The following is a 24,761-nucleotide window of genomic DNA, read 5'->3' on the forward strand; positions in this document are numbered from 1 at the left end:
AAAAACAACGCTTGGGAATGCTTCAATTTAAAACATCCAGCTGAATGTTACCTACACTAATGTGTGTTTGCAAGACACCACTGTCAGCATAGAAATATTAAGAAGAAAAAGCCATATCAGCTCTCCCCAATTATAGAGCGGAAGAAAGAAACCAAATGCCAGTAGACATACTGTATGTAGGGCAGGGCTGTTGAATTCCTCAGACATATTGTTTGAGGTCAAGGGCAACAAGTTTTCATGTTTAGTTTGTCCTTGGGAAAAATAGATCCACCCCCTTGCAACACAAACCCTTTGCCTGTCAGTTTACAGAGAAGGGAAATGTCTGCAGTTGAAGTAGTATGTGTGTCCATATTTTAATACTGTTCTAACTTATTTATGATTCATTAATGAAAAGTCTCCATTATTAGGGTAAGTGCTGTAAATAGACTTTTTGAGGTCACACTGCACTACTGACAGTGGTTGCAATAAAAAATTTTTTAAAAAGGGATCATGTTTGAAAAGTTTAACACTATGAGGCTAAGTATAATGCTCCCAGAATGCTCTCTGATTAGATGTAGATGTTTGCAGAAGCTTGTAAGCCAGAGTGATGATTCTTTGCTTTCAGAATAAACTGTTCAGAAAAAAATGCAAGTAGGAAAAAAAAAGTCTCATTACTATGAAATTTTAGGTTCTATTTCTTTGAAGAGTCATTTAGTAAAACACGTTAATGCATGCTGATATTTCCAAAAATAATCCTAATGGAAAATCAGTGGAACCATTTTCAACAAGATTGTGAGAAGCATGAAAATAAGCAAGCACTGGCAAAGCCAACCGATCCGACATTTTCTGTGAGTCTTTTGGTTTCATCAATGTTGTCTTGTTTTGACATGGCTTTTGTAACACTTTATTGTGGGAGCTGCCAGGCCCTCACCATTATAAGCCACTGTGGTGCTCATTGTGCCCCCCGTGAAACAGTGATGGATCTGAACCCAATTAAAAAAAAAAAAAAACACACAACATACACCCACTCACAGATCCATTCATATACTCACACCCACTCACAGACCCACTAAACCACTATCAGACCCACACAGCCACTCACACACCCTCACGACTACTCACACCCCCAATCACAGACCCTACAACCACTGGCACACCAATTCAGACCCACACAGCCATTCATACACCCACTCACAGACCCAAAATGCCACTACCAAACCCAGTTACAGACCCACACAGCCACTCACTCACAGACCCATAAAACCACTCGCACATCCACTCAGACTGACACAGCCACTCATACATCCACTCACACATCCACTTATACACCTATACAACCATTCACACCCCTCACACACAAATACAGCCACACTCATTCACAGACCTACCAAACAACTCACAAGGCCACTCCTGCATGCACTCACACCCACTCGGAGACCCCCTAATCCACTCACATACCCATATGGACACATACACCCCCACACATACCTACAAAACCACACATAGCCAATCGCAGACCCACACACACACCCACCTACACACCCATAAAGCCCCACACAGGCCCACAGCATGGGGTTGGCTGCATGTGGGAGCCGCCAGGCCCTGCGGCAACTCCCCGCTGCACGCGGCTAAGGTCATGCACAGCGTGGGGTTGGCCACAGCGTCTGGCTGCAAACAAGGCCCTGGGGCGGGTGGATTAACATATGGTAATTAAATATTACTTCACGTTAAAAAAAAAAAAATATAATAATAATCCTAGAAATCACTTATTTAATTATTACAGGGCCTGTCCAAAGAAGTGGTGATCCCTGGGCCGAAACCGACCCAGAAGGGTGGCTGCGCAGAGCCCCTCCCCCTTTCTCATCAACGACCTGGGCGCGGGGAGGAGGTATCCCGGCTTTTGTGCATTTTTCTGGACAGTGGCAAAATTATTATGCATGCCATAAGGGAATTCCTATTAATTGAAATGTCAACATTAACTACAGAAATTAGACTGCACTTCTGCAATTTAGCTCTTCTAGAAATTAAATATCATTCCAACTGGAGTAAAGAGTCTAAAAGGTATACCCATTTGATTTTTGAGCTCTCTGTGAATTATGGAATACTTCCGTCTCCCTACCCTTCCGATGACTGAAATATAACAAACATGAAAAGTCAGAAGGAACACGGCGTGTGGGTGGTACTTTGTATTTAATGTGCCTGTCACCTGATCCTAAGCAGGTTGCACAAGACTAGACTCTCACACCCTTGAAAAGTACCAAGCGTTGGGGCAAATCCGAGCATGCCTTGAAGATTGCCGAGTCATGAGTGGCAGATCCGTCACCGAGGATTAGGGGGAAGGGCACACATCTGGGCATGTGCTGGGGACTACCGCCGAGCGATTGCTTCAGGATGGCAACCTACATCCACAGCACCAAACGCCACAATATGGGGAGGCGCATCAATAACAATCAAACGTATTTTCACCGAAGAGGTATGTATGTTACTGCCCTATAGCAGAACAATAAATAAAATTCTGACAATGCCTTTAGAAAATCACATTGAAACGAGTGTTTAGAGAAACGAAGGGTATTTCAAGCTTGAAACCAGAGCGGGATGTGTCAAGAACAGGAATGAAAGGAAAATGGCAAAACTAGACGCGTCTAGCAGTCTTGTTTCTGTTGTTGTAGTCTATACCCTTGTGAGTAATGCCTAGTTTGCAGTCGCTTGCCAGTGCTGTTTTTTATTTTTGAAGAAATACATATATGCCCAGAAAATAAATGGCTACCCGGTCAGACAGATAATCTTCAGCTGGTTCTGGGGACAGAGACTTCGTGTCCGCGTGGACCCCACTCAAGGGATGCCCCCGGCAACCCCAATACAAGAAAAGCAGCCGTTAAGGAAAACATGCATCAGAGATGGCAGATTCAGCAACACCTGCTCACTTCTCCCCCCAAAGGCTGAGACTTTCTGTTCCTAGGGTTACAAATGCCTGCAGAATTGGTAACGCTAGGTGAAGAAGGATGAAGCTTCAGGCCGAAATCCATCCCGCCCTCCACATCCAACTAAATGACTAATCTGTTCAGACGTCGCACTTTGGGCCTCAACATCGCATTGGCTTTCTGTTCCATCAACTCGTGGCAGCTCCATGGAAAGAAACTCTGCTTCCCATAGGAGATGGGAGCCTTTAATTATTTACTATGTTGCAAGTGTTACTTCATTTGACTCGTGTTGCTACTTCGAAAAAAAAAATAAACGTATTATGTCAATTAGCAACAATTAAATGAACATTTTAAACGATTTCGCCGAGCTCTGAAACGTTTTAGATGGCCGGTGTTTGTTTAGATACATCAGGCACTGACTGAATAGAAGGGGTTTTTGAATGGCTACTAAGGAGAGGGGAACACATTAAAATGGATGACTTGTTACTGTAATCAGTCGACAGCGCTGACGAACCAAGGCAGGGCTTGGTTTGTACAAGTCCAGAGCAATAAAGACAACAGACGCCATCTAAAGCAGTGGTTCCCAACCTGGGGTCCGCAACTACTCAAAATTAAATAATATTAACAGATTATGTCCCCAGCTTTCAGTAATGTGGGGGGGGGGGGGCTGCCCGGATTCCAATAATGATTCAGTGGGGGTCTCTGGGTTCCAGTAATGATAATGTGAGGGTCCACAGAAGTCAAAAGGCTGGGAACTACTGATCTAAAGAACACTACATAGCAATTTAACCCAGTTCCTAAAACATGTTGCTACAGAAACCTCTTTCAGTCATCCAGTCGCAAAGCTGGCAAACTTCAGGTACTGTACATAGTCAATAGCATCTGAAAACCACAAGATATTCTCAAAAATCCAACCCCCCCAAAATGTAACAAATTAATCTTTAAAAATAGATTTATACTATGCCAGCAGCCTTTCTTCAAGACACTCTATACATTCTACACTAACTGATCCTTGCCTTAGAAGCACCTTTGATTTCTCTATTTCTCCATTACAGAAAACAGAGCCGTTCCAGTATGAATAAATGCGGTACAATCAGAACAACTTCGAAATGACTTCCCCATACTAGTAACCCAAGAAGAAAACAACCATAATAACGTTTTGCTATGATAAAAAAATCCAACAAGATTTTAACTTGTGAGATCATCATTGATGGTTTCTCTTGCTTTGGTACCAGCTAATTCCTTAGTCATATAAGTGCCCTTTCAACTTTAGTGCCATCCCTTAGATGTGACCTATAACAATAGGTCATGGCTACCTCCCTTTGGAATGAGAGTGAACATCTGATCCACTCCACTCTTTCAGTATGGCTTTTGAGGCCATCTTTAATGCAGAGACTGCATTAAAGCATTTAAACAATCAGAGTGCTGAAATAAAAAAGTAAAAGTAGTTCCCAGAATGTAAGCAGTGGAAGGATACAAATCATTCAATCAAAAGAATGTTTTTAAAAAAAAACTATTATCCACAGGAGAAACAAACAAGAAGAGGAAGGAAAACCATGACTAAGAAGCAAGCAAATAAGATAGACCAGAAAGACGATCGAGCGTGAGAAAAAGGCTCACCTGAAATATTGGTATTGTAAACAACAGCTCTTTCGAAAACAGACAGCTGAAAGCTCTGCATAGACGAGACATTCAAAAAAAAAAGTGCTTGGTTTGCACTTTTTGACTGATGAAAAAGCTTATGCTCAAACCTGTAGGTCTGAGATGGTTATAGGGACAGGCCAGTGAGAAGGCCAATTTGCTATTTTGCAGTTACGAAATGTTACAAATCAGTAGACCGACTCTTTTGCCAGTACATGTGAAAACCCCTGGGATATCAGTGGCATTAGTGATGGGGGGGGGGGGGGTTTGAGCGGAGAGACCCTGCAGGCGGGTGAACAGCGAGTATATACTACCAGGAGACCGGGTGCTTTGATAAACCTTTAACGCATCAGCACTTTGCATTCTGGAACTTGTGGTTTTGTGTTTGCTGAATATAGACTACGAACCTTTAAGTCTGAACAAGTAAAGGGACGCTGCCTGCTGGCTTAACCACCAAGGATGAGTAAGGCCTGCACCCCGTGTCCTCTCCTGTGCTCCAAATGTCGCACATTTCTCACATGCGAGTGGTCAGTGGGTTCTTCCTCATGCGCTTACCGAGCAGACGCATGATTCATCCAATGCCGCCAGCAGCCTGAGCGTGGAAGACTGGCGTCACCTGCCTGCTCTTTGATCATGTGAACTCTGCGGGACTGGACAGGAGCACTGCAACAGGATTGGTCCCGGACTGCTGTTTATGGCAGCTTGGATTTGTGTAACTCTTGATTTCTTCACTCTGCCGTTCCAAGTAGATTCCAAGAAATTAAGACGCTCGATGCATTTTGATAAACGACAGACCAGGTGAAAGGTCTAATTATTTTACTGTCTGAAACCTATATAGCGCTTCAGTCCTTTTATTCGGGAAATTGTGCTGACAAATCCACTGATTTGCTCTATTTTTCAAAGCATCTTGTTAGCTCACATAACCTCTAGTGATGTTAAGGTATGCGCTACACTACAGAAGCACTTAACTATTTCAACAGTTTCCTTCACAGCCTCTGGATTGTTCACCATTTATGTACACATTTGCTACTTAATTCCACCATTTGCTACTTTTTTTTTTTTAAGCCGTTTGGTAAAGAAACTTTTCCCCAGCCCCCTAAAGGCCTTGAGCTTGCTCAGTTCCCCTTCACAGCTCTTTCTGATGCAGGTATTACTTGCCAACCACTTTAAAAGGTCGCTAGCCGTGCAGACAGGTCTCCTGCTAACACCAGTTCGTGGAGCCCAGGGTAGAGTGGATGGCACTCGTGGTGGCAGTGGGCAGCCTCAGCTGTGGCAGTACCTATTTAAGAAACATTTTGACCCCCAAGTACTTATTTTATTACAAATTAAACATCAGTCCCGTCTTAGACGTGCATTGTTTTGCCAAGGGTCCTGGCAAGCCAATAATACAGCCTACAGGTTAAATGCATGTTCCTTCCTGTATGCATGTTTCTATGAGGTAATAATGTAGCATGAACCTAGCCAAGAGCACTGTACAGGGTTCTTTAGAAAAGTGACTACAAAGGCAGTAGGCCTGACATTCGTTGTGAAATTATGCCGCAGCCATAAATAAGGCTGTTACATGTTTAATTGTTACTACACTATCAAAACTTTATTCAAACGTCAGAGACATTGATAAAATTCAAAAAATTAAAACATTCATACCTAACATTAGAATAACATATACATTCATCAATTAAAATGGCCGGTAATATAACATGTTATCAACATACAGAACTTCAAAAAAAAAAAAAAAAAAAACTAATTCGCGAGTTGCAAGAGACATTATTATGTAGTAAAAACAGGTCTGGCTATCAATGGCTAACAAAGCATACTACTCCTCGAGTGTACGGCTAATTTCGGAAAGGACCCCACAGAAAAGCTGCCTTCCCTGTAGTAGAAATAGCAAGACACTTGATTCTACTCTGCACTTACGGAATTAAAACTTCATCAATAATGGAATTAAAACATGTCCAACTAAAACTGGAATACAATTTGCAGAAAAGAAAAAGTGCAAAAAAGGTCTGGAGAAATCTGCTGTCGCAGGGCCAGGTATGTGCGAGAGTATCCTTACAAAACCCCAAGCAGAAATCAAAGCATAACAAAACTGTCCGCATCCTGCATCCATACATCAGTGTTCTTTCCCAATACACTACGGGTAGAAAAAGATAATATGTTAACCCCGGGCTGACTTTCAAAGAAACGTGCGAATACCGATGATTTGTCCACACTCCACAGCTTCCTGAGAGAGCAGCAGCCTAAGCAAACGTTTGTTTAACCTTTTTTCTTCTCTTTTGCACTAGCAAGTGTATTATCAAACAGCAATGCTTGTTGGAACCCTGCAAGTGTTGTGCGCACACTGGCGAGTCAAGGTATTCTAAGGCGCTTGTCACATGACATTCTTTAATAACCGATTGGTTCTGGCTAGATCCGGGTTAAGCCAAATCGAGATCCACAAGGCAATTGGGTCAAATTCTATATGAACCTCAATATCGCTGTACCATAGTTTTTTCGTGACATATATAGTGAGATGACGAAGGGGGTACAGAAAGGAGCCATCTGCAAAACGATTCTCCTCGTTCTGAATAGATGCATAGTTGGGAAAAACCCTGACCCCTGCCACGTACGCAGCAGTAAATGCACTGGGCCTTATAGATCTCAAGAATGGGTGTGATTGATTTGCTACCTTGGCATGTTGAGATGGCCCCCACCAATCAAGAAGGCTTCATGCTGCTATTAAGGATCTTAAGGGACCACGCCCCTCAGCAGTCAAATATTATCTCTAAATAAGACCAGCATTTGCAACACAATAGGTCTCCCGGTTGTTCGACTTAGAGCTATTAGCGTGGTAAATTTCTAACTGGAACTTTCTTGCCACACAAACTGAAAATGAAAAGTAAAACAGTTGACATAAGCGAGCCAATCCAAAGCACCGCCGTGAGTGTGAAGGATAGACACAAAAGGAAAAAGAAGTTTGCTCGCAGTCAAAGTTTTCGGCAAACATGCAATTATCCATTTAACAGGGTCGATGGCCAAGCGGTAACCAACCCGGGATAGGAACAAACGTGAAGCATTTACCAATGAAAACAAAGGATTTTTGAAAGGCAAGCCCACGAATGAGTGAGAGTGATGGGCGTAGTTAAAAGCCCAGATACATACCAACACGTCGGAAAAGCAGCACTTGCGAACTGCTATGCTCGACCTAAAAAAACAGTGGCCCTTTCTAAGAGATTATCAACAGTTAAATAGGAAACGCATAGTTGTTTAGGGCCGCAGGCCATCATATAGGATTCAGAGTAGTTAGTAATTAAGTAAAGACCAGCCATAAAAAGGTACAAAAGTAGTGACAAGAAGGCAAAAAGCCTTCTGCATGTGGGCAATTAAAACTGCGTCATTGCCATATAACAATGCAGGCAACAGGACACCCTCTACCATTGGGATGCCTGGGCTTGCGCTGCCAAGGATATGATTTAACTTATTGATATTTAATATAAACAAAGGTGGGCAAGAACACACACCTGCTGCACACCCTGTGATAGGAAACTATCTGAAATATTCCCTTGGGTGCCAAATCTGACCCTTTGTGGACATATTCTCATGGAGGGGGTGAATATAAACCTAACTAGTATCTCATCTACCCCCAGCTTGAGTAGGGACCTCCATACATTGGACACAGTCAAACGCTGCTGACATATCAATAAAGACCTGGTACCGAGGGGGCAGCGCTCGTCAAAGGTGTATTTGCCTATCACCAGACTGAGGTTTAGTGACTGCTCTACTTTATCCAGCGACTCCCTAAATCCATATTAGCAGGTATTAGGAATGCTGTTTTTGTTGGCCCAATCACACATTCCATTACACACAACTGTTAATAACTTTAACTGAGGTACCAATCTGGGAAATGGGCCAATGACATCTGGGATCAGAGTGCTCGCCCGTTTTGAAAGCAGGAAGCTGACCACGATATTGACAGTGGTTTATGATCTGAGCTGCTAAAGATGTTTGTCATCAGTGGCACCCACAGATATAGTTTGCAATTTAGGAGGTCCATAGGACTCTGCCGGGACCAGGGGCTTTGCCTACTGGTCTCTGCTGTATGGCTAGAGTTACTTCTTAGAGTGTAAAAACTAGTTTCCCCTTCAGGGATTGTAGTAGTTAAAGGCTTTGTAGGCCCTAGACTGTCCAAGGGGAAACAAAAGAAGTTTGAGAAACAACTCTCCCACTGTACTCTTGGGACACAACAGCTACTTAGAGTGAGGGATCAACCACCAGTCCTCCACACATTAAGAAAGCGCTGCTGTCCTTAGTTACTGCTGCTAAGACTAGCTTATTCCAATTATCACTATTTCGCTTTCCTTCATTTTACAGCAACTTTATACAACCAGGATAGTAAAACCTCCAGAGGATACCTGGGGGAACTAGTTAGGGCCCTTGGTAGAGATCTGTTGGCCAAAGAGCATGAGGTGTCAAATCAACAAGTAGCACCCAAAGGAGTCTTAATAGGTTTTAGTAAGGCAGCTTTAATGTGGACACAAAAACTCAAATGATCCTGGTATATACTCACTCTGTCCATCGCAAGAAAAACAATCTAAGAAAGAGTCAAGACTTTTTTCCAAGTTAAAATAAAGCAAGCTACTGGAAGGATTCAGAAAGCTCCATGAAAGACTAAGTTCATTTGGGTGAGAATGGGACAGGGTGGAGGCTTCCGAGGGCAGATAAGAGAGACTACAAGAGGGTTATGATCTCCAAAGATTTACTCTAAAATCTCACTATATGCCAAATACTTATTCAGGCCTGTAGAAGGGTATTCTGTTCGAAGATGTGTTACTGAGCACCAACTGTAGTAGGCGAGCAAAACGTTTGATATTGGTTACCCCTCGGGCAAATCCTGGGGATAAAGGATTTGTAATGGGAGAATCTCTGTAAGACATTTTTTAAGACAGGATCTGTACTTTCTCAAATTTAATTTTGTATACATGCCTGATTTTGTGGCTGTAAACCAAATGGTTGCCCTGTGAGAAAACGTACTCAAAACAGTAGGTTTCAGTTGCTTATGGTGACAAGCCAACAATAAAGGCTTAATGCCCAATTGGTTCCAGGGAAAGTATGTCATAAGCCAGTGGTCTGATGTGTCAATTATGAAATGTTACGAAAAGGGTATTGGGGCTGACCTTTTTACTGTTAAAAGGATATTTTAAGGACAACAGGCCTTTAAGTGTGGATTGTGGCATAATGTGTAAACATTATGCATGATAATGTCTGAAGGTGGATGTGTTTAATTTTGTACCCTTTTTTACTACAAGCATGTGTTTTCTACAGTTATGCTGTGATATTTTTTTCAACTCTTATTTTAACTGAGCTTACACATTCTTGTGTACGTTTTATTGTGGAGGGGCGAGTAGCAGTCAACAGGTGGAAGAGTGGATACGCGAGTGCAAGAAACAGTGACGGACTGCATCTATGCTGAGTTACTTAACGTTTAAACTCCCCTGTGGTTGCACAACTCACCTGTGGTTGCAGAGGCGCTTTCGGTTATAAGCAAGACCTATTGGCATCGTCGGTGCTCGTTTTATTATTGCAATTCTAAAACAATTCCTCAGTTCCCAATCCACTACCGCCCCCTAAGCAATAGACTATATCCAATTAAACACCAGTTTTCGTTTATCTCGCATAATTTGATTATTCTGTAGATGTCTCCTGGGTAAATCCTGTTGAAATGGTAAATTCCTTTTGTCTAGTTAAAAAAAAAAAAAAACACGAGATCCTAAAATACTACTGCAGATTTGGATCTAGTTTTTTCAATGTCCTTTGATATGCACAGTTTTCAGCGAAATAACGTACCCTGCTGTGGAACAAGAGAACTCTCAAGGCGGTTGCTTAAATCATGTCTGAAGATCCCAAAACCAAAAGGATGAGGAGGAGGACACGGCTCTGTCTGCAACAGCAGGGGCCATGCTACTTTCCCAATTGGAAAGGGATATCGCCCTTTCCTACAAACATTCAGCGAAGAGGTGGGAACATAGGATCTGAGCAAGAGGACCACCCTCCCCCCGGAAAGAAAAGTCTCCGACATGTGACTGAGTGGGCAAAGGAAAAGCCACGTGCTCGAGCTCACGAGCGAGACAGGTGGGTTTTGTGGGGTGGGTGGAGCCAAGGGGTGGGCGGAGCCAAGGGGTGGGCGTGCCCTCACATGGATTGACAAGAACTGTGGGACGGGAAGAAGGGAGAAAGAAATGAGCGAGGGGACGATTGGAATGGACGGGTTGTCCTAGGTTCTCAATGTTTTCCTTTAAAGTGATATACTAATTTTCAACACTTTTAAAACTTGTCAAGAAATGAAAAAAAATAAGAAACGCGCTGGTGATCTAACTAACGCCCCTAATCTCTCGTCTCGCTCTCGTTCTCACCCACGGTTCTCAATGCGGTCACCGAAAACGTTAGCACAGGAGCCCGCAGCTGCCGGCCTGCTCGTAAAGTATAGAAGACAACTGGACGGCGCCCACCGCTAACTTATGCCCCCCAAGCACACGGCTAACACCTCAAGTAACAGCTGTAGCCGAGGCGCGCTTATCGGAAATGAGTTTTAAAACACTTTACGACCGGGCGCTTTAATGGACGCCATTTATAAAACACTTCACAGTCTTTAAACTAATGGTATCGAAGCAGTGTCTCTTTCAGCCAAATTGTGTGTAAAGAACTTGTGGGCCAGGGCATCGGTCATGGAAAACCTGACTTTGAAGCGCTCTGCAGAAACGCCTAACTTGAAACAGTATGAAGCACTTTTCAGACGGCTATTTTCAACTGGAGTGAGTTTAGAGACCCGCTGACAAAAACCGTCTGCAGAGTACTTTACCAACATAGTACTTTTTGTTTTACACAAACTGCCCCCAAGCACTTTGCAGACACAGTGGCTTCCCACAAACTGCATAATGCACTTAATGGGCACCGTACATGTAACACAAATTGGATCTAAAACACTTAAGAAACCGAACGCTTTTAATAAGAGAGTATTTAAAGCGCATTAAGGACACAGCGCCTTCCATGAGAACTGGCTGCAGAACTTTTCACAGACACTAAAGAGTGCCTAACGTACAGACTCTTCCCAAAGCACTTTGTCAACCAGGCGCCTTTATAAAGACAACCGGTCTCAAAAGTAGTTTACAGATTCCGTGCGTTTCACGCCAACTGTTCAGTGCACTTTAAGTTTAACACTGAAATTATTTACTAAAGCTACATCCATGTCACTTTAAAGACACCGAGCATTTCATGCACGTAGTCTGCAGAGCCTTTCACCATAAAGGGTCACTACACACTTTACAGTCACGCTGCTTTAATGAGCAGACACGACACCATTGACATGGAATTTACATAGCGCTTTACAGAGTGACTCTTTAAATCATAAATAAAGCACCATACTATGCCTTTCAATCACATAGGCACTTTAAAGGAATAGCATCTTTCAAACAAAGTACTCTTACAACACTCCGCAGAAATAGATTTTTCACATACACTGATTCGAAACGCACCCTTTCTTACAAAATGTATGAAACACTTTACAGGCAAAACTTTTCAAACACAAACGTTTAAAATATTGATGCAGTGGCCTTTTGTGTATAATATAGTCAAAGCATTGCATAAATATAAGTGTATTTAAGTCACCTGACAAAGATGGCACTTTTCATTTAAAATGTCTACAATGTATGTTACATGAACCGCGCCTTCCCTCCAAACAATTTTCATCGCAGTCTGAAACTTTCGTACACTTTAACAGACGAAGACCACTAGCTGAGTTATTTCAGACGTAACACAAGCCCAAGATTTGTCCACCTCATATCGTGCAAAAAGGAAGACCGCAGGGCAAAATATGTCACACTGAAAACTAGTTTTGTGTCACCATGGGACCGGAAGCTGTATGTTTAAGTAAAGGCCTCCATTGTCAAAGTGCCTGTGACCGACATGTTTCGGATTTGTTAGACCACATGATGTTGCATCAGGAGATATGTTCTTATGAGATGTGACTTCACTGGACAGCAGGGTGGACTAATCAAGATTGTAGAGGCTTACTTGTGTGGGTGGGGCAAGGGTGATCAGAAAGGAAAACCTTGTCCACAACTGAGGTTTCAGATGAGATCAAGTTTATTGAACAGATAATGTAATCTCACAGTTGTAGTCCTTGCTTATTGCAGCAACTTGGAAAAAAAAGTACTAGATTAGTGTGATTGTAAAAGGAATAGTGAAGACTGAAAACATGTTGCCCCAGAGACACACTAAAATTTCGCTATTCAGTCAATGTGAAAGGGTGGCCAAAAGAAGGAAAGGTTTGGAGGAAGGGGGTTTTGTGGGCTATGTCTGCAGACAGCTAAAGAATAGGTTTACACCACTGTTATAAAGAGAGATTTGCCTACAGAGACTGTTGGGAATACAGTCCTTGAGAAGATGGAAATTTCAGAGTTCAGATTCTGAAACGCTAGGCTCCAGGCCTAGTGTGTTGTGCATCAAAAACAGTAGCCTTGCTGCCAAGGACCCAATGGCACCAGTCTCAGCTAGTTCAGACAGATTGGACAGTAGTACTTTGCATTCTGAAACTTGCAGTTTCACATTACAAGCAGAGAAATGGCCCTTTTTGCAGGGTTAACCCCAAACCTTTTGCCTTCTTCCTCCTATTTTTGCTGGTTTATTGTCTCTGCACACTTTACCACTCCTAATCAGTGCTAAAGTGCAAGTGCTCCCTATGGAAATTGTACTGTTGATTGGTTGTATCCATGATTGGCATATTTGATTTACTGTTAAGTCCCTAGTACAGTGCACTAGAGGTGCCCAGGGCCTGTAAATCAAATGCTACTAGTGGGCCTGCAGCACTAGTTGTGCCACCCACACCATTAGCCCTGTAAACATGGCTCAGACCTGCCACTGCAGTGTCTGTGGGTGCAGTTTTAAACTGCCAATTTGACCTTGCAAGTGTACCCACTTGCCAGGCCCAAACCTTCCCTTTTGGTAAATGTAAGGTATCCCTGAGTTAGGCCATAGGTAGCCCTATGGGCAGGTTGCAGTGTATTTAAAAGGTAGGACACGTACTGTTGTGTCTTACATGTCCTAACAGTGAAATATTGCTAAATTCGTTTTTCACTGTTGCAAGGCCTATCTCCCTCATAGGTTAACATGGGGGCTGCCTTTAAATCACTTTGAAGCGCAGATTCCCTTTGAGTGCAGATAGAAATATGGAGTTTGGGGTCTCTGAACTCACAATTTAAAAATACATCTCTTAGTGAAGTTGGTTTTTAGATTATGAGTTTGAAAATGCCACTTTTAAGAAGTAGGCATTTTCTTGCTTAAACAATTCTGTGACTCTGCCTGTTTGTGGATTCCCCGTCTGGGACAGTTTGACAGATGGGCTGGTTACACCTCTCCTCTAGACAGAGGCACAAAGGGAGCTGGGGTGTAGCCTGCATATCCCGATGAGCCATCTGAGCTAGAGTAAGGGGAGGAGTCACTTACACCTGAAAGGACTGTGCCTGCCCTCACACAATACAGTCTCCAACCGCCTGGTGTGTGTTTGGAGCCTGACTTTGACAAGGAAGGATTTTGCAAACACTTGAGACTTTGCTTGAAGTTTGCCAACTTCAAAGGCAGAACGAGGTATAAGCATTGGACCCAAAACCCCAGACTTTTAGAATCTTTCTGGAATCAAGAAGAATCTTTGCCAAGGAGAAGAGCTGAAGAAATGGATGAGGAGTACTGTCCCTTTGCTGTGTTGCTTTGCTGGACTGGCCTGCAGTTGCTGCTTTTACCTTAAAAGAGAGCAAAGGGTGAACTTTGCGTGTACCCTGCTTGAGAAAGTTCTCCAATGGCTTGGAGTAGAGCTTGCCTCCTGTTGAAAGTCTCAGGGACACCAAAGACTTCAGTTTCATCTTCCTACAGCACTGTAAACGGAGTGTTTTGTGCTGTTCAAGAGGAAAAACCACTGCGTCGCTGCTAACAATGCCACTGGCCTGCACAGTGACCTGCCGATGCTGCACAGAGTCGCATTGCCCCGCTCGGCAACACTGGTCTCACTGACATCAGACAACTTCACTGAGATGCTGCTTGCACTGTGACCTGTGGGCCCCGCACTCCGGCATCGCCTGCTCACACCGTAGCCTGGGCTGCTCTGACGATGACGCTCCTGCTGACACCCATGCCGCTGCCTGCACCGTGGCCTGTGGACCCTACTAGTGAGGAGCACGAAGCACCATCCCGTCCTGCACCGCAGCCCCGGTCCACCGACGCCAACACCATCGACTCCAGTGTCGTTACTAGGCATCCCTGCCTGCACCATAGCCTGTGGACACTGCTCGTGAGGGTCACGTAGCACCATCCAGCTGGCTTGGGCCTACTAACCACAGCGCTTACGCAATGACGCCGCCGCAGCCTGCACTGACTCGTGGACACCGCATGTTGCACCGCCCCGCTTCACACTTTAGCCCTAGTCTCACCAACACCACTAGACCCAGTCACCGAGCCGCTGCCTGCACTGTGACCTGTGGGCACCGCACGTCGCATCGTACCGCTTCGCACCGCTGCCCTGACGCCATCCACGCCAGCGCTCCCGACTTCATTCGCCTGGAGTTTGATCTGCAATGGATGTGACTTCAAGGACCCAACGACTCCTGAGCTGACTCTGGAACCGACACCGTGACGCTGCTCTCCAGAGCTCACCTCGAGGACCACAATGCCCTACAAATCCAAGGTACTGTTCGCAGGTCTTCCTGACACCGTAGCTGGCCCCAGGTGGAGCTATCTACTTCAGGAACTGTATTTCTGAGTAAATCTTGCAGAATACTTATTTTTTATTACTGTATGTTGGATTTTTATCATTTTGGTCTTATTTTACACATAAATATTGGCTATTTTTCTAAAACTGGTGTGGTGTCCCTTTGTAGTGTTTCACTGTATTACTGTGTGTTATGTGCAAATGCTTTACACATTGCTTCTGAGATAAGTCTGACTGCTTGTGCCAAGCCACTAAGGGGGTGAACAGGGGTTATCTGTGCAGGTATCTCCCTTATCCTGACTAGAGTGACGGTGCATACTTGGACCGGGTTCAAACCGACTGCCAACTAGAGACCCCATTTCTAACACTGGCCCTGTGGGCAAAACCATGGAACCATGGGAATGAGTAATATTACTAGTAGCCCCTTTGCAGATAGACCAATAGGGCTTCTTGGGCAACTCAACCACAAATTCTGCCAGAGGCAATGGAGCATCTATGTACACCAGCCCAGCTTCATAAAAAGAAAAAAAAAAAGCCCACTGGCAAAGCCAACAGGCCTGGAGCATTGGCTGTCACCATTTTGGCTTTATCAATGCTTGTTTTTTCATGATGTTTGTAAAACATTTAATTGGGCAAGATGCTGGGCCTTGGATAATATCAAAAATGAAAACAGACTAGAAACAAATATATATTGTAGGTCTCAAAAAGAACACATTGCAATAGTACCCCCTGGCACTCTGTGGAGGTTCTTCTTGTGAGACAGCAGCATGCCATCACTCATACAGAAGTTAGCCAAAGACAAAAGTGGGCTGATCCACTACTCCATGCTGCAGTGGGAGGAAGATAAGTGTGAATGACAATAACAAACAAACGGATGAAGAGGGAGGGCTAACAGCCCCTCTTAGTGAGTATGTTCTATATATTATTTTAATAAAAATCAAAGGGTCTTGGCTAATGCCAAATATTCAAAAACATCTTGTGGGAGCTTCTCTTCAATCTACAAGCTCATTTCCAAGACGTCAGAGATGATCACCGCACTACTAAAGGGACTCTAAGGCACACCTGTACCTCTTTGCTAAAGGAGTGGCCCCTCCCTAAGGACTCCATCCTAAGGTGAAGGGCTGCTCCAGTCACTCGCCCTCACCGCAGGCTCTTCAACAGGCACTCTGCTCTAGAGCTTATGCAGCGGCTCCAAGAGGAAGTTCACGTTCCACAACTTAAGCACACGGCAGAACAACACCTCCTCACTAACTTTCACATTTTTCACAAAGGCGTCATAGGTCCTAATGCAAGGAAGGATAATAGCCCTATGCCACCACTAGGCAGTAAATATAGAGCCGTAAAAAGAGGTGCAGAAGACCCCCAACACACACTGATGCCAATGCACCCAGTGCTTTAAATGGGCCGGTAATGTCCGGTACGGAGTACCGGCACTTTATTTTTTATTTTTAGAGGGAGAGTACCTGCACTCTCCAAGAAAAACGTAAGACTTAACTGGAGAGTACCGGCACTTCTCAGAAATAAGCAGTTACACTTGTATAGAGTACCTGCACTTCTATTTTTCCATTTCAAGCACTGGATGCACATACTGAACAACTGATAGCTACAAGCTTGAAGCTAACGTAAGTGGGCCTGGTTCTTCCCTCAAACTTTATCTCAGCCGAGTAGTTCGACCTTTACACAAACATGTCACTTTTATTCATGAGTTGAAGACCGCTCTTCCGGGCCTCGCAACCTTTCCACATGTTTCTCAATGGCTTGTCTTTCCAGTGGCCGCTACACTGCAACCCTCAAGGCGATCTTTGTCAAGGCTAAGGTGGCATCTGCAGACACCCACTATGCACTTTTCAGGAAATACTAACTGCTTGTACGCTTGTACCTGATCTGTCTCAGGAGGACTTTGGCAATCACTGTTCAGATCTTATTTAAGAGGCCTGCGCTGGATTCGTCCTGTCCGACTCAGTAGCGTACAGCAAAAAGATATCATTTTGTGGTGAGACTTTAAATATTACGTTTAGTCTGGTCACCTCAAGAAAATATGAAGGGATTAGGTAGGTGTGCCCGTTCAAAAGCGTCCCCTGTATTGCCTTGAACTGGGAAGTGGCTGATAAAAAAAGCTTTCACGTAGTATAAATAAACATGTCTTTAAAGTATGTATGTATTTTATTTTGTTTACTGCTTTTTCAATAATAATCCCCCGTCAACCTAAAATTTGGCGACGGGCAGCCTCGTGCCAATATGGCCGCAGGCTTTTCCCCCCTGTCTACAAGTTGGAGGGTTCGTACACGCTTCCACAGAAACACCGAGCCTGCAGCGACTCTGTCTATCCTGGACCCACAAATGCCGCATGGACTCCGGAGTTACATAACTCACTCGTCTGCTTCTTAAATCCACCATTGCTCCTATGTGCCCTGTGGTTTTTGCTTGGGAATGTGTGGCAAGCACAGAGGGCGTGGTTGCCACGACTCCCTAAACACGGTGACATACTCGTGGCGAGGGAAGGAGGGATCTCCTCGGGCCCTCACTGGCAGGAAGTGGAGCTCCCATCCCCGAGGGCTTCTTTCCCCATTCCTGTGCATCATGCCGGGAGAGAGGGCTGAGGCCTGGGAAAGTGATGGAGCCAGGAGTGCGCATGCCCAGGCAGGCTGCAGGGACAGCAGCACATGGGAGCACAGGCTGAAAGCCTTCAACAGCAGGATGTGAGCTCAACTGACGGGATGAAGTCACTTCCAAAACCCCTTCCTTTTCCAAATCCCTCAATCGTAAAGTTTTTTTTCGTTGTCTTGCAGTTTCTCTGTCACCATTTTGTAGGCCTCATCTCCTCGGCCATCGCATCGCTTTTCTGCTCAACCCCTCCATTCATAATGCATTTTTATTTTACTTGTATGTCGAATAAATGAGTTTGACATCTCAAACAGATGAACAGAAACAGCTGTTCTCTTGTCCCACGTGATCTCTAGCGGCGAGAACTACCTTCCCTAACAACTCTCGTAGGTCAGTAATTCGACATACTGGGTTGAGTTGGGAAATGCTTAGTTTATAGTTTAAATATTTCCAGGGACTCTAAGTGTGTGTTTGGGGGGCGAGAAGGACACCAGTTACCATACTGCATTCGATTGCCATTCCCTACCCCCCTAAGCAGGAAGCAGCAACCCGCCTGAGATCCGTGCAGGAACACCACCCGAGTGTCTTGTTTGCCGACTGCACGGTGCGCAATGTCCAGTGCAGCTGCAGGACAGCCGCATCCTGTCTTCAGCCCCCAATTCACTTCCGGTCCCCACTGGCCTTCCGGCTCTGGCGTGTGGTCTCTAGTCACCCTCACAGGCATGTGCCCGCCCCATGCTGACCTCCAGAAAGAGACACACTGCCCTTCTACATACAGTGCCTCGAAATGCTCGGCATGTGATTCGGAGAAGAGGTCAAACTGAAAACCAGAAGCATGAGAGAGAGCGACAGCACACGACTGAGCAGGGAGTGCAGTATAGAGCACATGGCCCTGACAGGGCACCCCGGAGTCAGGCAGGGCTGCACGGCCCAACATGCCGCATGCTTCCTCCTATGCCAGGGGTAGCCCGTATGCTTCGCTATGCCCCAGAGGAAGAAATGGAAGTGGTGCTTAGTCACAGCGCTAACCTACTAGTGTGTGCCTAGTTGCATGATACGTACATTACGTCTGAGAAGCAAATCGATGCTACACTACGTGCGAACACAGCAGTAGTTACTGGAAGGATGCATGTGAACAGCTTTCTGTGTGCCTGCTGAATGGTGTGATGGATAGCTGAGGCCTGTGTACAGTCTACCAGCTATGTCTGAACAGTGGCCCTGTAGGTGGGAGTTCTACCTGCCTGGGCAGCAGGCGAGTGGTAGATCGTGGGCCTATTTAGTCGAGTTTAATTGCTCTGTGTCGGTCTGGTTGATCTATGGTTAGTTGTACATTAATACCAGGGGCTCGGTTGCTGAATAGGATTTCACCAGTTGGTTCATTGTTGTTGAACAGCATTTAGGGGTGCCTATCTGACGGGGTACGTCTATTCACAAGTTAGTGAGTGCATGGTGATATATTTTATTGATGTTTGTTTAGTGATCCCAATAACTGCCTCCATCTATCCGCATGCTGGGATTTTAAGAGGTGACTCTTGATTTACTGTTGGGAAAGCGCGGGGTACATACATCTAGGGGTGAATTCTCAGGTCTGTCCTTTTCCTAGGTGCATGGTTATCTAGGCCCCAGAGATGCTGGCTTAGAGTTCACCAATGGTCGTGGGCCCCTTGGTGCTTTGTGGTTCCATTTTTACTGTCTAGCTGAAGAATCGATCGTTTGGATTGCTACTAAACAAGGGTGGGTGCAAGTTTTTCAGGCTACATTCTCTCACATAGCCGCATGGTTTAAGGGACTCTACAGGGGAGTTGGGGTTACTTCTGAGTGGGGGTACGCTTGCTTACCTCGCAGTCGTACAGCTTGATGAGTTGATCCAGGATCCACTCCTCCAAGTTGAGGCGCTTGCGCAGCTCCTTGCGGTCGTATTTGACCGTCACTTTCCCCTGCCGCCGGACAGGGATCTCCTCGGTGTCGTCGCCAGCGGCCCGGGGCCCCGACGGACTCTGGAAGTACACGCGGGGCGAGTGGGGCCCGCTCTCGGGGCTGCTTACAGTCGCCATGGCCGGTGAATTACGGAGAGAATTCAAGTCAGAGTTCAGGGCGGCAAGGCCACAGCCGAGGTAGCGCTGTAAAGAGAATTATCACTAGTGGAGGCACTTGAGAGCTACGGACCTGTCAGCCCCGGTGAAAATGGTCAATGACAGTATTGTAAAGATCGTCTCCTCTGAATGGATCACACAATGAAGACACACGTGGCGTCTCTTGGGGAGAACAGCCCTATGTCAGGTCTCTCTCACCGCTGACTTTCTCTTTACCCCGCTCCAGGTTATTTACAAATACTTATTAATTATGTATGAGCACCAGGATTTCCTCGCCTCCCGCAGAACAGGATCCTTACTGTCTCCAAGTTCGACTCGCTGCCCCGTCGCTCACCTCCTCTGCTCGTGGGGTTTCTCAGATGACTGCCTGTTTCTGTCTATAGCCTCACTCACTGCCAGTGTTTCTCTCGCAGGGCTCGCGGCGCCGTCTCTCTTTGTGTCTCTCTTGTTCCCACAGGATGCCCCAGTCATTAGACCTCGTGTGCTCTCGCTGACTCTGTGTTTTCCTATTGGTTGTATCTTGCTGTGGCAGTGTGTTCTGCTGCTATCCCTGTTTCTCTTGGTCCTGTCTCTTGCTGTTTCTCCGTACCTTCTTTTTGGCTGTCTATTTAGTGTCTGGGAATTTCCAGCAGATACTATTTATTGCACTCTTGAGTTTTTCCACTGGTTATCTTTTGTCGTCCCTCCTGCTGACGGCTCTTTGTGTCTCGCCCCTGGATGTCTCTCCGCCTCGTGTGTACCCGGCGCCGGCTGTCTCGCCCTCTCCTCTTTGTCCCTGAGCCAGTCTCTCAGTCCCACCCTCTCTCCACCCATTCATGACAGTCTCCCACAGCCGCCCCCCTCCTTGACTCCTCCTCCCACACTCTCTCCTCCCTCACATGGCTTCCTGTCTCTATCTCGTGCCGTCGTCCCCTCCCCCATCCGCCGGTAGAAAACTGAAGGTGGTCTGAGACCTCCTAACCGGTTCTCTATTGTCTTCGCACCCCAAACCCCTCATACCGGAGTGCTAGCGTTGTGACTCCTTTCACACAGTACAGGAAAACCCCCTACACAAAGCTGCCACAGATACAAGTGCTAATTTAATTAATTATTCATTGAGTGTGCCCTGGAAGCATAGCTCTCAAAGTTCCCATTTCCATGTGTAAATCTGCCACACCAAGCTTGTTTTACAGCTGGTACCTGTAGACCTTATTAATGCCAATAGAAATTCAGGATTACAAGTCCCAGAAAGCAAGGTACAACCCCGGACTGGTTGAATTACACCCTGATATAGGACACTCTAGAGCCCAGCTTGGAAGTTGGCTATGCTAACCGCTCCAGATTCCCACTTCCCCTTCATCTGTGGTGCAGCCTTCCCCATTTTTTAATTTGTTCCTTGTTACTATTCCGATGTGGCAACTACTTTCACTTGATGTTCACGATTTACAAATGCCTATCATTTTGGAGTTTACTATTTATTGTTCTGTTTTCGTTGAAGCTCCCAGTTCCCCTACCTGCTTGATGGGTCAGAGTAGTATATAGCCTTAGAACCCACCATAGCGGGCTCTACCGGCTATTAAAGGCCCGCTCCCGAGTTAAATGCCCGAGCCGAAGGCGAGGGCATTTAACAAGGGAAAGGGCCTTTAATAGCCGGTAGAGCCCGCTATGGCGGGTTCTAAGGCTATTAGAACATTCTGCCACTCAGGGCAGAATGTTCTCTTAAAAAAACAAATTGCTCACGGAGCCCGAGGGGATTAGAATCCCCTCGGGCTCCATGAGGCTTTGTTCACAGCTTCTGCTGTGAACAAAGCCCATTGGAATGTTGGCGCTGCGGGCTTTTACCGGCCAGTAAAAGCCCGCAGCACTCCATTGTTTTCAATGGAGCTGCCAACTTCCAATGTTCTAATAAGGGGATACCTTCCATCAAGCTTTTGAGAGGTATCACGCCCGTGGTGACATAGACAGTGACGTGGGTGCCCCCGCCCGTGCTGACGTAGGCCCTGATTTAGGTGTGTCACGTGGGTTGTGACATCATGGGGTCACGTGTTAGCTATATGCTAGGGTCCTATTCCCTTGTGTCTAGGTCTATGGGCAGTGTAAAATGAGGGCATTGCTGGTGTGCAACCTGTTTCAGAGCCCAAGAGGACAGGTCTGGACATGTCCGACATTCAGGACCAAGAGGCTGCATGGGGACCTCCTCACAGGGTGGAGCATTGGGAGTGCAGACCAAACCTCCTCACTGCTATCTAATCAATCAATCAATCATTTGTAAAGCGTGCTACTCACCCACTAGGATCTCAAGGCGCTGATGGGGGGGGGGAGGATTGCTACTGCTCGAATAACCAGGTCTTGAGGCATTTACTGAAGGTCAGGAGGTTCTGGGTCTGTCGTAGGTGGACAGGGAGGGTGTTCCAGGTCTTGGCGGCAAGGTGGTAAAAGGATCTGCCATTGGCTGTAGTTCGATAGATGCGAGGGACGGTGGCGAGGGCGAGGTTGGCGGAGCGGAGTTGGCGGGTGGGAGTATGGAAGGTGAGTCGCTCATTGAGGTAGGCAGGGCCCGCGTTGCGGGGAGCTTTGTGGGCGTGGATGAGGAGTTTGAAGGTGATCCTCTTGATGACGGGACGCCAGTGTAGGTCTCTGAGGTGGGCTGAGATGTGGTCGTGGCGTGGGATGTTGAGGATGAAGCGTGCAGAGGCGTTCTGTATACATTGTAGTTTCTTCTGGAGCTTGGCCGTGGTTCCCGTGTAGAGCGCGTTGCCGTAGTCCAGTCTGCTGCTGACGAGGGCGTGGGTGACTGTCCTTCTGGTTTCGGTGGGGACCCATCTGAAGATCTTGCGAAGCATGCGGAGGGTGTTGAAGCAGGAAGATAAGATGGCGTTGACTTGCTGGGTCATGGTTAGTGATGAGTCTAGGATGAAACCTAGATTGTGCCAGTGGGTGGTAAGTGTTGGTGTGGTTCCTAGAGTGGCTGGCCACCAGGAGTCATCTCATGCAGAGCGGTAGGTGCTGAGGATGAGGATCTCTGTCTTGTCTGAGTTAAATTTGAGGCAGCTCTTCTCCATCCAGTTGGCGATGGCATGCAGTCCGTCGTGTAGGTTGGTTTTGGCGGTGGCGGGGTCCTTGGTGAGTGAGAGGATCAGCTGGGTGTCGTCGGCATAGGAGACGATGTTGAGGTTGTGGGATCGGACGATGTTGGCGAGAGGTGCCATGTAGATGTTAAAAAGGGTTGGGCTGAGAGAAGATCCTTGGGGGATGCCTCAGATGGTCTTGGTGGCTTCCGACAGGAAGGGAGTGAGGCGTACTCTGAGTTCTGCCCAAGAGGAAGGATGTGATCCACTCCAGGGCCTTGTGGCGGATCCTTGCGTCGTAGAGGCGAGTGCAGAGGGTGTGGTCCCAGACGGACGGTGTCAAAGGCAGCTGAGAGGTCCAGGAGGATGAGGGCTGAGGTTTCGCCTTTGTCGAGCATTGTCCTGATATCGTCGGTTGCGGCTAAGAGGGCGGTCTCGGTGCTGTGGTTCCTACGGAATCTGGATTGGGAGATGTCCAGCGTGTTGTTGTCCTCCAGGAAGCAGGTCAGTTGGCCATTAAAGATCTTCTCGATGACCTTCACCGGGAAGGGAAGGAGGGAGATGGGCCGGTAATTCTTGAGGTCTCCAGGGTCCGCTTTGGGTTTCTTTAGCAGGGCGTTGACTTCGACGTGCTTCCAACTCTCCGGAAAGGTGGCGGTCTCGAAGGAGATATTAATGAAAATACGGAGTTGGGAGGCGATGGTGGGGCTCGCTTTGTTGAAGATATGGTGGGGGCAGGGTTTTGTTGGTGTCCTCGTCGTTGATGTTGGTCCAGGAGAGCAAGAGGTTGGTGTGGCTGGGTGCGTTGGGGTTAGAGGTGGCCACAGTGGTAGTGGGAGGCGAGGAGTTGAAGCTGTCGTGGATTTCCGTGATCTTGTGATGGAAAAAGGTGTCAAGAGAGTCGCAGAGGTCTTGCGAAGGAGGGGGGTCAAGGGAGCATGACCTGCTAATCCAAAAAGAGGGGTGGGCAGTAGCTACAAAAGCCGTGACATGTGATTAACACCACATGTAACCCCAGCAGCATATTGGAGCTATCAGGGAGAGCATGTGATCGCTATGTGTTGTTAAGGCGTACGCCATTTTTGAACCATAGAATACATATAAGGAGTTGGTTAGAGCAACATGCCAAACCGTGAACCACTGCTGAAATAGGTTGTCTAGGCAATATGAAGAGATACAATCCACTCACCAGAAAAGCCACTGCCTCAGGAGCCCAGAACCCTATCAATAAATATTATTGGATCCTAACACCTCTTGTGTTGGATGAGAATGCACAGCAGACTGCCCCTAAAGATGGGGGTTCTGATGTTACTGGGTTTCAGGAGGAACATTGCCAGCGGCTTGAAAAGCTCAGCCTCAAAAATTTGCCGCAACTGGTATCCCCAATCAATGTTGATAGCAGCGACAGCGAAGCCTCGAAAGACAAATTAAGTGATGCAATCAACTTCAATGACACTGAAGATGAAGAAGGTGTAGCACCACAGAATTCGCCGATCTATGAAGACATGGTGTAGGAAGTTGGCTCTGTATATACTATCACAAAGTAAGAGATAGTGTGCACAGAGTCCAAGGGTTCCCCTTAGAGGTAAGATAGTGGCAAAAATAGATAATTCTAAAGCTCTATTTTGTGGTCGTGTGGTCGAGCAGTAGGCTTATCAGAGGGTAGTGTTAAGCATTTGTTGTACACCCACAGGCAATAAATGAGGAACACACACTCAAAGACTTAACTCCAGGCCAATAGTTTTTA

At 46.2% G+C, this 24,761-nt stretch overlaps 1 protein-coding gene across 1 annotated transcript in view; it reads right to left on the bottom strand.

Annotated features, from left to right (window-relative positions):
* The window catches only part of PPP1R14B (protein phosphatase 1 regulatory inhibitor subunit 14B), a 38,292-nt gene extending 17,527 nt beyond the window's left edge, over positions 1–20,765 (bottom strand). Inside the window, exon 1 of the mRNA XM_069207905.1 lies at positions 19,713–20,765. Coding sequence (XP_069064006.1) covers positions 19,713–19,928 — 216 coding nt within the window. The 5' untranslated portion in view covers positions 19,929–20,765. The remainder of the gene's footprint in view (positions 1–19,712) is intronic.
* Positions 20,766–24,761: the final 3,996 nt, after the last annotated feature.

The sequence above is a fragment of the Pleurodeles waltl genome, chromosome 9 (genome assembly GCF_031143425.1).
Source record: "Pleurodeles waltl isolate 20211129_DDA chromosome 9, aPleWal1.hap1.20221129, whole genome shotgun sequence".
Taxonomy (NCBI): Eukaryota; Metazoa; Chordata; class Amphibia; order Caudata; family Salamandridae; genus Pleurodeles; species Pleurodeles waltl.